The sequence below is a fragment of the Jaculus jaculus genome, chromosome 4 (assembly GCF_020740685.1).
Source record: "Jaculus jaculus isolate mJacJac1 chromosome 4, mJacJac1.mat.Y.cur, whole genome shotgun sequence".
In the NCBI taxonomy this organism is placed as follows: domain Eukaryota; kingdom Metazoa; phylum Chordata; class Mammalia; order Rodentia; family Dipodidae; genus Jaculus; species Jaculus jaculus.
The window spans coordinates 56,986,945-57,003,825 of record NC_059105.1 but is presented as its reverse complement, the minus strand read 5'-3'; the positions used below and the strand labels follow the sequence as shown (position 1 = coordinate 57,003,825).

The window sequence follows — 16,881 nt, the reverse complement described above, 5'->3', positions numbered from 1 at the left end:
TAGAAACCTTAAACCTATGATTTTTGTAGCTGTGATTATTGTTGAGTATGAGGTATAAGCATATTTTGTTCCTTAAAATATGTTAAATAACTATAGTAATACCCCAATTCACAACAATAATCTACAATTTAATGGACCTTTGTGAGTATTGGCTTGTGATCCTGTCATAGCAAATAACTTATGTGTAGCATTACAGAGTTCACTGAATTACAGTAAGGACTATCTATTCCATAAATAAACCATGTATATTACATTATCTTCACATCTTTAATTATTTTATCCACATCTAAAGGCAAACAGTTCAAGTGCAAAATGAATAATATGGAAGCACATCTATTTACAAGAAAGTGTTTATTCCATATGCAACTTTTAAAATTTGCTTCCTTATGAATAAAGAGGATGGGGAAAGAAACACAGGTGTTTCTTTTATAAGTCCTACAAGTACAAAAATGCATAAGTATGTTACTGGAAAGATAAATCTGTTACAGAAATTAAGTGATTGCATTTCACAATGCCATAGCATTCTGAAGAGCTAAATATCAGCAAAAGAGTGATGGGAAAATGCTAAGGGGGCATCGTTACTTTTAACTGATGCTATAAGTATTAAAACAGCTAAGCTTTGCAAACATCATCCATCATAGAGAGCATAATGAAAATAAAGATTTCTACTTTTCAATAGTATATGAATTAATCTACATGAACGCGTAAACACCAAACTCTTTTGTAGCTCTTTCACTGACATTCATTTTGTGGGCACAAAGACATTGTGAAAATGCCTTTCCATTACATTTAAATATGTATTTTGTGTTGATAATAGAGACTTAGTTTGTGGAAGGAAAATCAGGTTCATGAAAGACAAAAATAGGTGAAGGAACAAAATTAAAGTTTGGTGATATGAAGACAAACTGAAAAAGAAATAAAATAATACTGAATTCATCTTCATTTTTGTGTCTTCATCTACAAATATGAGTGCCTCTCCCCTTTCTTCTGAATCTCAGTATGGAGGCTAATCTAGGGGAATGAACATGGTGTACCCCAGTTGTCTGTGGCAACACTGTGATATTAGAATCCTCAAATGCTAGAAGAGTAGGGGATGTTCAGCAAGTGGCCTTTCAAAATAGATGTTAACCTGCATGGGGAGTCACCAGGAGATCACCAGCAAGTTGATCAAAGTGAGAAGGTGTGTAGAGTTCATCACCTTGGCTTCGTTACGTAGAAGTGACACCAGTCTGCAGGTACTGAGGTGTTTTGACCTGGAAAACATTATTGACCCCTGGCTTGAGTCTTTCAACTTAAAAATGGGAAACTGAAGCCTCGAGCACTTTTCCTCTGGCATGTACACTCAGAAAGTTTTGAACAGTGCCAGGTATGAAAGCACTTGGTTGCAAACAATAGAAAAATTGGTGAAACAATGCTATTGAAGCTAGTTCCTTCCAAGCAATAAAATCCCCAGGAGGAGGACAGTAAATCAAGGTACACTTCTTATTTTCATTTGCTTTCTCAGAGTTGTAACCTCAAGGCCTCTAGAGAATGGCTGCTCCAGGCATCTGGTCTATTCTAAGTGGAGAGAAGCACAGGAATGGAAAGGGAGAGAAGCTATAACAAGGACACCTAGCTTTTCCCAAACCCTTAACTACTATCTGATGGGTCAAAACTCTGTCATAGGGCCACCATGTTTATCAAAGTGAGTTTGAGAACACAAATGTTTTTAATCAAGTCCTTTGCCACATCTCAACTTCATTATAGGGCTCATTATAAAAGGAAGCATGGGTATTGATAAACAGCCAGCAATATCTGATTCCCTAATGAACAGAATTTAGAGATTTAGTTAATCCCTGGGGCATGGAATCCCAGGCTGCTTATAAGCATTAAGGAACTAAAAATCTTAATAAGCACCAGATATTTGCATTCATTAAAGATGTACAAGTTATATCGTCAACTGGATAAAGCCAGCTTGGTACTTATCCTTCTGTATAGTTTCTCGAAGGATTATTTTTGTATAATTAAAGAAGAATATTTTATAAACAAGTGACCAAAATTCTAGTTTATTCTTCAATAAGGGTATATCAATGCCTGTGCTATTTTGCATATTATTGAAGTATTGGGAATACAGGAAATAATTAGATAGTTAATTTTTTTTCAATTCACTGGTGTATACTCTAGTGATTTTCACACAGTACATATGCACAGAAATTAGGAAGTAATCTGTGCATGGTGGCTCATGTCTATAATCCCAGCAACAAGGAGGCTGAGGTAGGAAGACCTCTATGAGTTCAAGGCCAGCCTCAGATATGATGAGACCCTGCATCAAATATACACACACACTAAATAAATAAATAACATTTTAGATAATGATAAATTCCAGGAAACAAATACAATAATGAGGTATGGACTAGGATGGTACCTTTTCTTCATTGTCATAGAGTGACGTCAAACAAGCCCTTCTCTGGCTCTGGAACTCTATATGACATGAAGAAGGATGAACACATGGCCATGTGAGGGCCCTTCTGACTCTAAGATATATTTCTTACCTCTATTTCTCTTTCAGGACCAATCAACAAAGAAGAAAAGAAGAGATGGGAGTAGATAAAAAGCAACAGCTTTAGGGGAAGGTGGAATCAGAAGAGGAAAATGATGTCCTTGCCTGTGGTATGACAGCAGAATGAAATCATCTCAGTAATGGGTTAGGAATGTACAAACACATATATGTATGTTAATATATATATAATAGCATATGCATTGTAACCAAATATTTTGTCTTTTAAAACTGGCCCTTACAAAATGACCTTAAAATTGTAAACAATGTGTGTGTGTGTGTGTGTGTGTGTGTGTGTGTGTGTGTGTGTGTGTTTGCTTGCTTGCTTGTTCTTTTTTTTTTTTTTTTTTAAGATTTAAATGTTCTTCCAGGAAAAATTCACTTCCACAAATCACTAATTGGATAATTTACTCTACACTAGCATGCAAACTATGTTGCTATTAAGAGCTGCATACCAGATTTTTCCCTTTATAGAGATTCATGTGCTGCAGTGTCAAATTCTCAGGAATGTTTCCACTGTGTCTGTGGTATTTTCTTTTCCTCCTCCAGGTGCAAAAACAGGTTGATAACAAGCAGAAGCAGACTTGTCAGTGCTTTGCTCCTACTTGACCTTGGAACAGTACAACATAAACCCAGCCCTACCCCAGCACTTCCAGTCCTATCCTGTGTCTGTCTTCTGTCTACTGTACGGCCTTCTGAAGAACTTTAGTTTTTTATACATAAATATTGACATGATTTCCATCATTTTATAATTTTCTAATTATTTCTCATCCACTATATGTCAAGTTATTTTCCCTGGTTTTATTATTTCTTTTTACAACTGAAAGGGAGTCCTTGAGTTGTGGTAAATTTTAACTGATTTAGCTTTGTATTTTCTGCTTCCATCATCTAAGACTTCTCTTATAACCTGGAGGCTTTCAAACACATTTCCTTTGTTTCTGTTTCAAATTCCACTGTGTTTATTTATTCCTTTGTTTCTTTTTCAAATTCCGCTGGTCTTGATCCAAGTTAATTCCACAGATCTCTTGGTAGTCTACCTGTCAATGACTGATTTAAGCTTTGGAGTTATGAACATGAAATAGGCTAATAATGATCTTAGTATTCTACTAGTAAATCCATGCTTAATTCTGTATAATTAATAAGGTGGCTTCTCATATAATATGTTTCTTACATATTAATCTCATTAATATCTATGATAGGTAGGAATCATTTTATAGATTTGGAGGCTAGAACGCAAAGGGAAAACTGGTCCTAAACAAACCTGTAATTAACTAGCTTACCGTCTACTTGTGAAGTCATGGGAATTTAAAGGAGAGAAAGGTCCATCTGCCTTGGGAACCAAAGGCTTCTATCTCCTCAGAATCAAATGTCTTATACTTCAAGTATTAAAGGTAAGCAGGGAAGGAAGTTTAGTGGTCTGGGGAAGGTAGAATAATTCGAGGTCTTCTTAAAGTCTTTGTCATTTACTTATACTAAGGTGGCCTCTGACACATCAGACAAGTAAGCCTGAACAGTCTTCAACATGATTGGTTTTTCATTCTTAAATATTTTCTGCCATACATAGTGATGCACACCTGTAATTCTAGCATTTGGGAGGCAGAGGTAGGAGGATGGCTGTGAGCTTTAGGCCAGCCTTAGACTACCTAGTGAATTCAAGGTCAGCTTGGGCTAGAGCAAGACCCTACCTCAAAAAAACATTTTTTTCTATTTTTAAATATGTACTTTAAAAATAAACATTAATATCTTTTAAAACATGGCATTACCGAATTTATGGATAATCTTATGCCAAAAAACACTAATCCATGTATTATGTATGTATGTATGTATGTATGTATGTATGTATGTATGTGTATATATATACACACACACACATATATATACACATATACATTGGGTTTTGTATATAAGGTCTCACTCTAGTCCAGGCTGACATGGAATTTACTATGTCATCTCAAAGTGGCTTCGAACTCATGGTGATCCTCCTACCTTGGCCTCCCAAATGCCTAAGTGTTGGGATTGAAGACATGCGATACCACACCTGGATTCTTACCAAATGTTTTTAATTTTTCTTGATTTCTAATACATTGCAAGATAAAATAAGAATAATTTCATACATTACCATTTTTGTAGTATTTTCCCTGCCCTGCCCCAGGATTTGAGGAATGTGAATTTTTACTTACCCTCTCACCCCAGTTTGTATTGCCAAAGAAGTAACAGTAATATAAACAAGTATAATTACCCCAGACTTAAATGTGCAGTTGTGGAAATAAACAATATGTTATTTAACCTAAGAAAATATTCTACCTGCTGCTCTCAAGCTGAGAAATGACTTTAACTGATTTCAGAATGTCATTATTTCTCAAATGTACCAAAACTATAATGTGCTTTATATGATCTAAAGCAACAGAATTATAAGAACTTAAAAAGCACAAGTTACTTGGAGAAGCTTTGACATTTTCATAATCATTACAGGAGACTATCTCATCTTTCCTTTTTATTCTTTAAAGAAACAGTTTTCAAGGCATCACAGCAGATAAGCAGGTTTCCTGTTACATTTTCCCTGCAGCATGAATGGCATGGATATGATTTCCTGATCACACTAATTATATTACAATATGTTACTCTATTTTTTTTTGCTCTAATGGGAAATAAATTTCTTATTCTGATTTTGTTACCTGTTCATTACACTTATCAAATGGTGTAAACATATATGAGCCTTTTTATTTCATTTTCAGAATATGCCCTCTAAAAATGTGAAACAACATGAGGGTCACTAATGTCTAAGGGAATTTTATTCCTGTTATGCATTGAATTGTGGGACCCAGCTTGTGCTATACACTTTAATTGTTGATTTAAATGGGTGTGTCCATTCCTCTCAAATGGGTGATTTCCACATAATGAAAGGCAGTCTACTTTCTTGTTTCCTCCAAAGAAAGCTTTTATTGGTTTGCTAATGTGAAATTGGAGATGAGGGATCTTACTGGTGTGTGTGTGTGTGTGTGTGTGTGTGTGTGTGTGTGTGTGTGTGTGTGTTTATTTGGGTTGGGAGGAACTGCTTTTTTAGGCACTGGAATATCCAGTAAATATGTTTTATCTAACAAGCTATCAAACATATGTACTGTTTATTGTTATATTATCTTTATGTTGATATTGTCTCTTTAGTATTTGCTTTAGAAATTTCTTCCTAAAATAAATTGCCTACATGATATATCAACCAATAATCATTCAATGTGTCCATCCTTCGATCTATTTATCTATACATATACATTGTCTACCCCTCAATTTGAAGTTATTCATATCACTTATGCCTTTCTGCTTCCTGAGCTGGAGTTGGTGCACATTACAGAATGTCTGCCTTATCTATGCATGAAGCAACCTCCCCATCCTGTGTACTTGCAAAATATTGCTACTGAGTTGTTAAAACTATACTATATGCTTGAAATTGTAAGCAACAATTAATTTTTTGAAGGGGGATATGGACCCTGAAAGCTCATTCTTCTATAGCTCATATAATTTCAATATTTTTCTATCTTCACATGATATGCCCAGCATCCTACATGGATCATTTCATTCACTCATCCCAATAAACCTACAAAATGTATATTCTTTCTATCTCCATTTTATACATAAGAAAATCAGGGCTTGTCTTACATTTTTAAAATGAAAAAAGTCCAAAATGGAACCTAGAGCCATATTACGTGCTTATGTTAGGTCTTTTTTGCCTAGGGTCCTCCACATAAAACTTAACAAGTCATAACTGTATCTGGGTAAATACAAATTAATATTGAATTCTGTTCAGTGAGGGCCAATGTTATTCCTGGTATTATCTAGATATTTTAGATATTCATTATTTTTTCACTGTTTCACCCATATCTTCATTAGTAGTATAAGAAAATAATGTTAATTGCTAGCAACTACCAGTGACTTGTTCAAAATCCTATAAGGTCCCCACTATTAGTTGCCAATATTATAGAAAATTGCCTAGGAAACATGAGCTTTTCTCCTCAGCAGAGTAGAGGATTTTCTGGGATGACTATATCTGCAGATATATTTCCCAAGGGCAGAGGCAAGAAATGGGGGAGACATTAATGCTTCTGCTCTATGATTCACCTTTGCTTTTAGTGTGCATTAAGAATTAGTGTTTCTGCTCTATAATTCATGTTTGCTTTTAGTGTGCATTAAGAATTAGTGTACTAGTACTTCCCACTTGTCTGCTCTGAGAAAAATAAGAATGGCCTTTTGGAATTCTGTAGACTTAAAGTGCTAAAAACTTATTTTTATTTTGATTAGATTAACAGGTGAGGTTCTATGGAAGTGACTAATTCAATCATATACCAATAAAAAACAACACCAAGAATAAATGCCTCCTCCATTCATTTATGCACATTCATTCATGGGACACTATTTACCAAGCAGCAGCAGTTGGGAACACTTGGCCCTTTCTTTCCTTTAAATCCATCAGTTAGCATATGATGCAGAAAACTTTTTGCAACAGAAAAAAATAATAGAAAAAAGGGACTGGCAGTCTGACTATGGCAGTGAGAGCTGTTTGGGGGAAGAACTCAGGAGGAAGGAGCAGAGAAAGAAGTGGGAACAAAGTTGGCAAAGGAAACAGAAAGGCTCAGACAGGAGAGAAAATGTGTGTAGAAAACCTTGCAGTAAAGGCTGGGACTATGAAGATAAGCTGGAGTTAGCTGGTGAGAGGTGTTTACATGTAATACCTATAGCCCATTGGTTCTCAAAGGAAGGTCCTTAGTCCATTAACGTCATCTTCACCTGGGTCATCATTACTATGCACTAAACCAGAATCTCTTGGAGTTTCACATAGACACCTACAGACATCCCCTTCAGGTGACGTGATTCTGGTGAGGGCTGAGAAACGAGGCTGCAGCTGGCCCTTCCAAACTGCTACGTGTGGTGGGAATGAGTGGCAGGTATACTGGAGCTATTCATCTTCCCAGTGCTTGATGTGTGGGCAGAGTCCAGAGGAATTTCAACTCTTGGAGATCACTGCTGCTGGCGCTGGCAGCTTCCCAGGAACAAAGGGCACAGATCCTTGTCTGGAATCAACTCCGAAGTCCAGTCTGCCTTGTAGCCCATCTATGACTTCTCCCATCCAGGGTAATAATGAGCTTACCTTTGTAAGGGGTTGTAAAAGAAAGAAGAGGAAGAGGGGCAGAGGCAAGAAAAGGGGAGCCGGAAGATGGAGCAAGGGCAAGAGGGCAGAGAGACCATGTGATGGGTGTTTATTCTGACTTTTCTAAAACCTTTGCTGACCTCTGACGTAAAGGAGGGGATAGTGTTCCTAAGAAGAGGAACAACAGGTCCAGTGACTTCATTAGGAATATTTAACACCACATACTGAGGGGAATAAACAAAATCAGAACCCTGCAAAAGCTAGACACAGAGAAGCTAGATATGTAAACTTGGTAAAGTACTAAAGACATAAGTAGGGCAAAGCTCCTTGAATAGCCACAGAAGTAATCCTTTAGAAATAGTAGTATTAAAGTTCAGCTAAGCACTGTACCATTATGTGTCTTAATGATATAATAAATCATCGTCCAGTTTCTTGGAAATTATTTTGGAACTTGGCTTGATCCAGCTTTTAGTTGATGTTGGGGTTTCAATTCTGGTCCTCAAACATATTAAGTATATGCTCCTCCACGTAGCTATGGCCCCATGCTTTAATTTTGAGACAGAGAATGGGTTTGAGGGCTTTAATGCAAAAGACAGAATCTCGTCTATGTCTTCCAGGATAGAAGACCTTAAATGCATTGCTTCATCTTTCTATTTTCCACTTTTCTAAAATGGTTGTAACAATATTTACTTCTTAGAGTTTTGGGTGGGAATTAAATAAATTGGTATATAAAGAACTTAGAACTTAGCAAACCTTTGTAGGTACTCAGTCAGTGGAAGATACCACATGTTCATATATCTTGATACTACATAGCCAGAAACAAATTGCTATTGTAAACAAATAAGTAACAGCTATTACTGAGTATCAAGTCTCTATGTTCCAGGCCTGACTGAAGTACTATCTTCAATATCAGTGAAACCCTTATTTATGTCAATGTATTTAATCCTTACCACAATTGTAGGAGATAAAGTAAAAAAGATTTCAGAAATGTATAGTTGACTTCAAGGTATAAATTTTAACCCAGATCAGTTAAGAGCTAATGAGTGCAAGATTTGCTAGGGCATGGGAGAAGAGAAGTTTCAAGTTATAAACATCTTTCTTCACAGAATGCTTAGTATACCTTGCAAGCTAAGTGAGGAATGCCATTTTGATATCTGTTCGCTGTAATATCGAACTGAAATTGGTTTTAAGCAAGAGGTTACATGTGTATTAGTTGTATTAGTTTTCCTGAAAAATGCATGGTAGACCTCATTTGGTTTGATCTTTCAGAAGGAAAGTTGTGATTTTTAACTAATTGAACTAGGAGTTAGAAAACAATGAGTTTGAAAATTTTAGATTTCTGTATTTTATCTAAAATTGTCAAGCTTTATGCACTCATACACAAGCATATACTATATAGACATAAACATTAAGGTAAAATTTGTTCGTACATGATGTAAAGAAAGACTCATATTTATAAATAAACAATATTTAACTGATTTAAAAATAGGCATAAGATGCACAAGGGGGCGCACGCGTCTGGAGTTCGTTTGCAGAGGCTGGAAGCCCTGGCGCGCCCATTCTCTCTCTCCCTCTGTCTTTCTCTCTGTGTCTGTCGCTCTCAAATAAATAAATTTAAAAAAAAAATTTTAAAAATAGGCATAGTACATATAAGAAAACTAACTTTTAAAGATGAAGTCTAGACATGTTTTAATATTGTTTGGAGTGAACACATAACGATTTTTTTAAATTACCATATTTGGTTTTAATTTAGAAAAAAGGATGGTTTTACAAATAAGGCAAAAAAATAAATCCCTTTCCTTCACCAATCCCAAGCCAAAGATTTTCAAAACAAAAAGAATATTGGTCATTATCTACTCTTTAAATGATAATTTGAATGACAATATCCACAGGTAAAACATATTTCTTGGAAAAAATAGATTCTAATTTATTGTACTAACAAATGGTTACTGTCTATGAACTTCATAACATTTCTTTCTGATATGTTTAGTCAGCTATGTTTATTTCAATATACTTATTACTTAGTGAATATTCATGTTATTCTATAGAAGTTCATCAGAAATTAGTTTGGCTTTCTTCAGTATTTTATGAAGTAAAGTTATAATATATAGCATGAATCCATAGACACTGTACCTCCTCTCAGGCTCAGCTCTCTTGACCTTTGAAGCATCTGACTTCTGCTAGTGCATGTGGATTTCTGAGCACTGAAAGCAAGAAGTGCTCAAAGCCAGGCGTGGTGGTGCACGCCTTTAATCCCAGCAGAGGTAGGACAATCACTGTGAGTTTGAGGCCACCCTGAGACTTCATAGTGAATTCCAGGTCAGCCTGGGCTAGAGTGAGACCCTACCTTGAAATACAAACAAAAAAAAAAAAGAAGAAGAAGAAGAAGAAAGAAAAGAAAAGAAAGAAATACTCAAGAGGGAAATTTTAGCACATTGTCAGTGATTTCTCAGCCCAGTTTTCTGCCTCAAAGAAAATGCAGTGATGTGTTTTATATTCACTTAGAGTAACTTCAAAGTTCTTCAGATTCACAGAGCATCATGCAAATCCCATGTATGCTTCAGGCTTTTAAATATATATATATATATTTTTAATTTATTTATTTATTTATTTGAGAGCGACAGACACAGAGAGAAAGACAGATAGAGGGAGAGAGAGAATGGGCGCGCCAGGGCTTCTAGCCTCTGCAAACGAACTCCAGATGCATGCGCCCCCTTGTGCATCTGGCTAACGTGGGACCTGGGGAACCGAGCCTCGAACCGGTGTCCTTAGGCTTCACAGGCAAGCGCTTAACCGCTAAGCCATCTCTCCAGCCCTGCTTCAGGCTTTTAAACAGGGAGATGCTAAATGGAAAACACACACCTACGCAAGGAACAATTTTAGCCTTGGCTGAATTATGGTGAGATGTATGTACAGCAGTCAGAAGACAGAAATAATGCGTCTATAGGGACAAGAAGGTGGGCCCCTTGCAGAAGAAATTGCCTGTCTGAACCTAAGCCATTCTTTAGCAAACCAGTTAGTTATCTCACACATTATCCCTTTACACTTCCCTTTTGCCCTTTCAGACCTCAATATCTTCTAGTTAACTGTAATCGTTCCTTCATTTCCACTTCATCTTACATACTTAATATGTGTAGCATGGACCAGACTCTCCATGCCGCCATCCTGCACGTTCTCGTGAGGTACATCCAGCTCTCCTTTCCTTTCTTAAAAAAAAAATCTTGTATTTTATATTTCACAACTCAGATCATTTGCTGCTACAAAACTGAGCAGAAACTCTTTAAGTCCAGGTGAGGCGACTTTAATGCATGTTCTTCATGATGGCTTCATTCCCAAACCTGTTTTCTGTAAAATCATCTGTGTCCTTAAGTTTACCAGAAAACCTGACATATAAGAATGAAACATTCCAAACTGTTCTGAAGCTAATGGTTTTTCAATGTATTTGTTACTTGTAAAAGGTAATGCTAGTTTTTTTCCACTGAGTAATTTGAGTACAGTACTTGATAGACCAGTGGAAACAGATAATTTGTGCTGGTAATGCTTTTGTAAAGCTTTTTCAGTCCAGATTTTTTTCTTCAACTTTTCATAGATTCTGCTCTAATTATTCAGTAAAAGCAACCACATTGTGTGAATACAGCTACATATACCACATAGAAAGGTATGAGAGGACTGGAGAGATGACTCAGTGGTTATAGATACTTGCTTGAAAAGCTTAACAACCTGGGTTCAATTCCCCAGTATACTGTAAAGCCAGATGCACAAATAGTGCATGTGTCTGGAATTTGTCTGCAGTAGCAGGAGGTCCTGCCTGGCATACTCATACTTACCATCACTCTCTCTCTCTCAAATTAATAAAACGATTTTTTTAAAGGCATAAGATGACTGGAGAGATGGCTTAGCAGTTAAGTCAATTGCTTGCAAAGCCAAAGGACCCAGGTTCAATTCCCTGATGTCCATGTAAAGCCAGACGCAGTGGGGGCACATGCATCTGGGGTTTGTTTGCAGTGGCTAGAGGCCCTGGCATACACATTCTCTCTCTCTCTCTCTCGCTCTCTCTCTCTCTCAAATAAATAATTAAATAAAATATTTTAAAAATTAAAAAAAAAAAAAACATAAGAGCCTGGACCCATGAATTTGAGCTCTCATTGTGTTCATGAGCTGAGGGAGTGGAGAAGTACTGCAGATGTTAAACGTGCATGCCAGACATCTCTAGTTTGAAGACAACTCTGTATTTACATGTTTACTAGGTGTTTAGAATCACTTCTAAAATACTTAATGACTGTTTAGAATAGTATATGAAATAAGTTATTTATTTGAAATGAAAATTCCAGTATTGTAGGTCTGCTCGGGACCCAATACTCTTTATTTCTAAGTTTTCAGGTATGAGCCCTGCTTTGAAAAACAAAGGGCTAGAATGAACTCCAGTGGTTATTTTAACAGGCATATGTGATGGTCATATATCAAGCTAGGGCAGTAGTTCCTCTCATCTGTGAAGATGAACAGTTCCATGTCTATAATAATCTGTAGCTGAATTGGTCACCAAGCCACTCAGCACTCTACTGTTAGCACAAGAAATTTTCTTTCTCAGACCAGTAGATTTTACAATGAGTGCTTGCAAATAGAATAAAGAATAGAAAAGGAAGGTGATAAAACTGATAAGTTTTGAGTTTAAGACTTCCTTAGACTTCAAAGCTGAGTTTCCACTTAGGACTTGTATGATTTCATACAAATTAGTTTAGCCTCCTTGTCACACTTCTTCAGGTGTAGAAAGAAATGTTACCTAAAAGCATGGTTAAAGGGAGTGAAAGGGGTAATGTAGAAGATGGAATTCTCTGGCAGACCTCTAAGGAGTAGAAATGGTTATGAATCACCCTGTTTCTGCTCCTTAAAGTGCTTGGTGGCTAGATGTAGTGTGTATTTTGTTCTTAATGAATAAGTGAATCATACCTATTGGCTACTAGGGTCAGACAGCAACATCATCCACCAGGCAGAGAGAATTTAGAGATCCTACAGACCAAACCTAAACAAAAACCTTAGGAGAGAAAAAGAAAAAATAAGAAACAACACAGTGTGATGGTGTGAGCTGTAGTTTTGAAGATAAAAGATCCCCAACAAATTATGTAGAACATGAGAGAATGGAGAGCTGGCAAATGAGTTCAGCAAATGAAGTTAGTGAGAAACTACTAAAGGATGAATATAAGAAGCTGTAGGAAACCTCTGAATATGCTCCAGGACTTTATGAAGAAAGAGAATCCAGACATCTACAAAGAAATGGGAAAGCTAGAACAGAAACAGAAGGATCAAGCTATCCCTCCCTCATTTTGTTTCTGGCAAATGTGCTCAGCATGGGAAGGCAGAGTATTCATTTCCAGATATACTTATATCATCTTGGCCCCATTTGTTGCTGCCCAGCCAGCCTCAGTAAGAAGACCTCAGCCTGTGGACCTGAAACCTGAGCTATCTCTTTTCTTCTTCTTCTCTGGCATGGCATTGACATTTGCTGCCTTGCAGAAGTCCTGGTGGCCCTCTACCTCATCCAGCTCCCCACATCTAACAGATTTATGAGCATACAGTGGGCTTTTCTGTAGCTGCTGTCCCTCATAGGTGAGATCAAGGCTGATGTGAATTTACATGGTGGGTACATGTGGAAATAAACAATTATATTTTATTTTTATGCATTATTTGTGTCAATCCTTTCAGCACTTTTGTTCTGCCTTTGTAGAAGCAGGGAAGATGGAAATGGCTCCTCTAATATCCATACCCATATTTTATCTGTGCTTGGTTCCTTTTATGGGTAGCACTCTATTTACTACATATGAATTATAGTATGAGTAGACTATCTTGTCTAAAAAATCTTGTAATTTCTAGAGGGAAGAGTTAAGATTCCATGTTTATATATGAAGACCGTGCTTCCAGCTAGGACTTTGCAAATAATTATGTAATAATTAAAGATCATTTCTTTAACAGAGAAAGATTACTATTTGACCCAAATCATAGCAAATTTTAATTTGGTTTATTTTTTTTAGTGTCCTTAGATTTATACAACCTCTCAATTTCCCACCTAAAGAAATTACATAGGACACTAAATGAATCATAATAATTTCCATCAAATATGATTTATTTAGCAATCATATATAATAGTAAATACAGAGAATTACAGCATAATAAAAACAAAGATTATAAATTATTATGTTAAAGATTAAAAGAAATTATTTAAATGGAAATGCATATAAACTTGCAAGACATACATGTTGAGTAGCCGTGAATAAAACTGCAAAGTGGTACATTCAAGTGCAGCAGCCTCTGTCTTTAGAGTCCTCTCTTCAGAGTAGACTCAGAGCAATGGGCACAGCACAGGTGAGCTCCAGTTCAACTTCCTGCTAAGTAGCAAAAAAAAAAAAAACAAAAACAAAAAAAAACTGTCTTACTCAGAGAAAGGGAAAGAAAGAGAGCATGGAAGTGAAAGGTAAGAAGAAAAAACAGGAGAGGAATAGGGTATATGGGAGATAGCTAGAAAAAAAAGATAGAAATCAGGAAATGAGTATGTCAGGTCATGTGACAGCCCAGAAGTGGCATCTTGTCCACTCCACGTGCAAGTTTGCTCAGTGCCTTGTGAGATGCATACATAGAAATTGGTCAATGGTGGTACTCCTCTGTGATGATTAACAAAGCATAGAGACCAAAGAAACAAAGTGGGGATATTTCCTATGCTATGTGAGAAGCAGTGTTTCCATTCACTCCTCCCTCAAGAGAGTCTATAGCTTTACTGAAAGACACTGGCTCAAACAGGAACAACAATAATCGGATCTCCCAGAATGTCAGAGTCAACCTTAAATGCAGAATATGTTCTAGCTGGCAAATATTTCATTTTTAAAAGGACATTAAAAGCAGTAGTTATAGTTTCTACATAAATAGAAACTAAAAGTCCATTTTAAAAGACAAAAGTCACTATGATGTACATTTCTATAAATTTTCCCCAAGACATTATTATATATCAATCTTTACTGCTGACATTTAAAATATCAATTACATTGTAATAGCTATGATACAGTTTTATTATCTAGCTGTGCACTGCACAAGAAGAAACTAAAGCTAATGACCTATTCACAGAAGTTAAAAAGCATTTTATACAGTCTGCACACAAATATTAACTTATAATGATGCATACTAAATATGCATATAGAATATGGCTTACACATTAAGAGAAATATAAGTTGTGAGTTGTAACATCTCACTACTTAGGCTTAAAAGCTTCTGATTGTAACCCTCTTTAAAATATTGCTCAGCGTTGTGGAACCCAGGAAGGAAGCAGGTGCAGGAGGAAACTCACAAGGATGGGTGGACCCTTTTTCTCATCATTTAAGTGATGGCTAATCTTGATTCTTTTCCATCCAATTTCCACTTATGATTACAAGCGTTGAAATGTTTATGCTGTGGAAAGCAATGCCATCCAATTCTGCTTGACCTTTCTTTTCAGCTGGTATCAAGTAAAGGCAGTTCTTCAGTTAAGAGCAAGGAAAGGTTCTGCACATGCTCAGGAAAACATGAGGAAGCAGAACTTTGAGGGCTGCACTTTGTTTAATTTTAGTAAAATTAAATGTCACATCAAATAATGTCATCTGTAGAGAAAAAAATATGGGCTTCCATTTCCATAGACATTTTCAAATATGAATACACACACATATACTACATACATACATACAAAAATACATACAAACATACATACATACATACATTTCTTATCACTCATCCCTTGGAATATAGCATATTTTAAATCCTGGTGGAATACACACCCCAAAATGCAAATTCCATACTTCCTTTCAATGTCTATCTCCATTAATGGCTGATATTTCTTGTTCCTGTGAACTACCAGTAAGGTGTGACTTACACTGTAACCTCCTCACACAGATGATGCATCAGTGCCTTAAAGCCACTGGGATGGATGCAGACTGGTCCGCTGGTTTTGGGGGAAGGTTGCACTGTCACTCCCTAGCTGGAAGCTTAGCAAGGTATGCTTAACCAGTCTCCGAGCTGCAGCTCTGAGGCTCTGCTGTTGTCTTGATTGTCACTATAGCTTCTGAGCAAACCAAATACTCATTTTTTCCTCATACATTTAAAATAAGGACAATCGAACTAGCTTGTTTCCATTCATGTATATATAGTTTTCATAATTTTTCTTTTAAATTTATTTTACTTAAGACCTTGAAAGTTTTGCAATAGCACTCAGTATAGCACTGTAAAAGTATGTTGAAAATCTTTTTTCTGCACATGTCTCACACAGTCACTATGCTCAGTTAAAAGTGATAAACATTTGGAACAGCCCAACTTTGTCTTTAAAAATTCTCTGGTTTGATTGAAGATCAAATTGTGGAGGAAGAATAATGGCAGAAACACTGGCCAGAAACTCTAATCACAAATTGAGGGTACTTATTTGGCCAGTTGTTGGATAAAATTGTACCTTCTTCGTGTTCTGTACACTGGAGTCCATTAAAATGTCCTGGGCCAATTGCATGTTGAAAGAGAACGTTGTTGTGTGTTGTTGAAGATCTGGGGTGTTTTTTTCATTCTGTTTTCATTATTCTAAAATGAAATCAAGTGAAAACAAAGATGAGAGAAAGGTTGGGCAGATGGGTTAGTTATATTTGAGTCAGAGGATGCAAAAGTTAGATCACATGAATAATTACATAAGAAGCCCTGTTGTACAAGACAGCCATTGTAATTAAAAGTGCACTGTGCCCTTAAAAATTGCTACAAGGGGAGGTTTTTGCTTTTTGCTTTAATCACCACAATGTTAGGTACAGAGTTTACACATTTGATAATTAGTTAATTTAAGCATTCCATGAGAGAGAAAAAACATGTTTTAAATACAAGTTTGGTCAATTTAAAAAAGTAATAAACAGTTTATAATTTAGTATATATAGTACAGACTATTATATGGTAGTTTTATATTGGATTTTATATACTTGGTCAAAAATAAGATTACTAACTTTGAAAGTGGTTTAGTTAAGTTGTAATTACTTTCAAAATATACCCTGTTTGTGTAAGCTTACATGTGTTTTAATTTTTACAAAAATCATTCATTGATAAGTCATTAAAAAATATACTGATAGGGCTGGAGAGATGGCTTAGCAGTTAAGCACTTGACTTTGAAGCCTAAGGACCCTGATTTGAGCTCGATTCCCCAGGACCCACGTAAGCCAGATGCACA

At 36.2% G+C, this 16,881-nt stretch overlaps 1 protein-coding gene across 5 annotated transcripts in view; it reads right to left on the bottom strand.

The window, feature by feature from the left end:
• Positions 1-13,773: 13,773 nt before the first annotated feature.
• The window catches only part of Pde1a (phosphodiesterase 1A), a 335,923-nt gene continuing 332,815 nt past the window's right edge, over positions 13,774-16,881 (bottom strand). For all 5 annotated transcript variants that reach the window (XM_045147767.1, XM_045147768.1, XM_045147769.1 and 2 more), the window contains one exon: positions 13,774-16,253. Coding sequence is in view for 1 of the 5 variants with exons in the window: in XM_045147768.1 (XP_045003703.1) it covers positions 16,249-16,253 (5 nt within the window). In the remaining 4 variants the exon portion in view is untranslated. The remainder of the gene's footprint in view (positions 16,254-16,881) is intronic.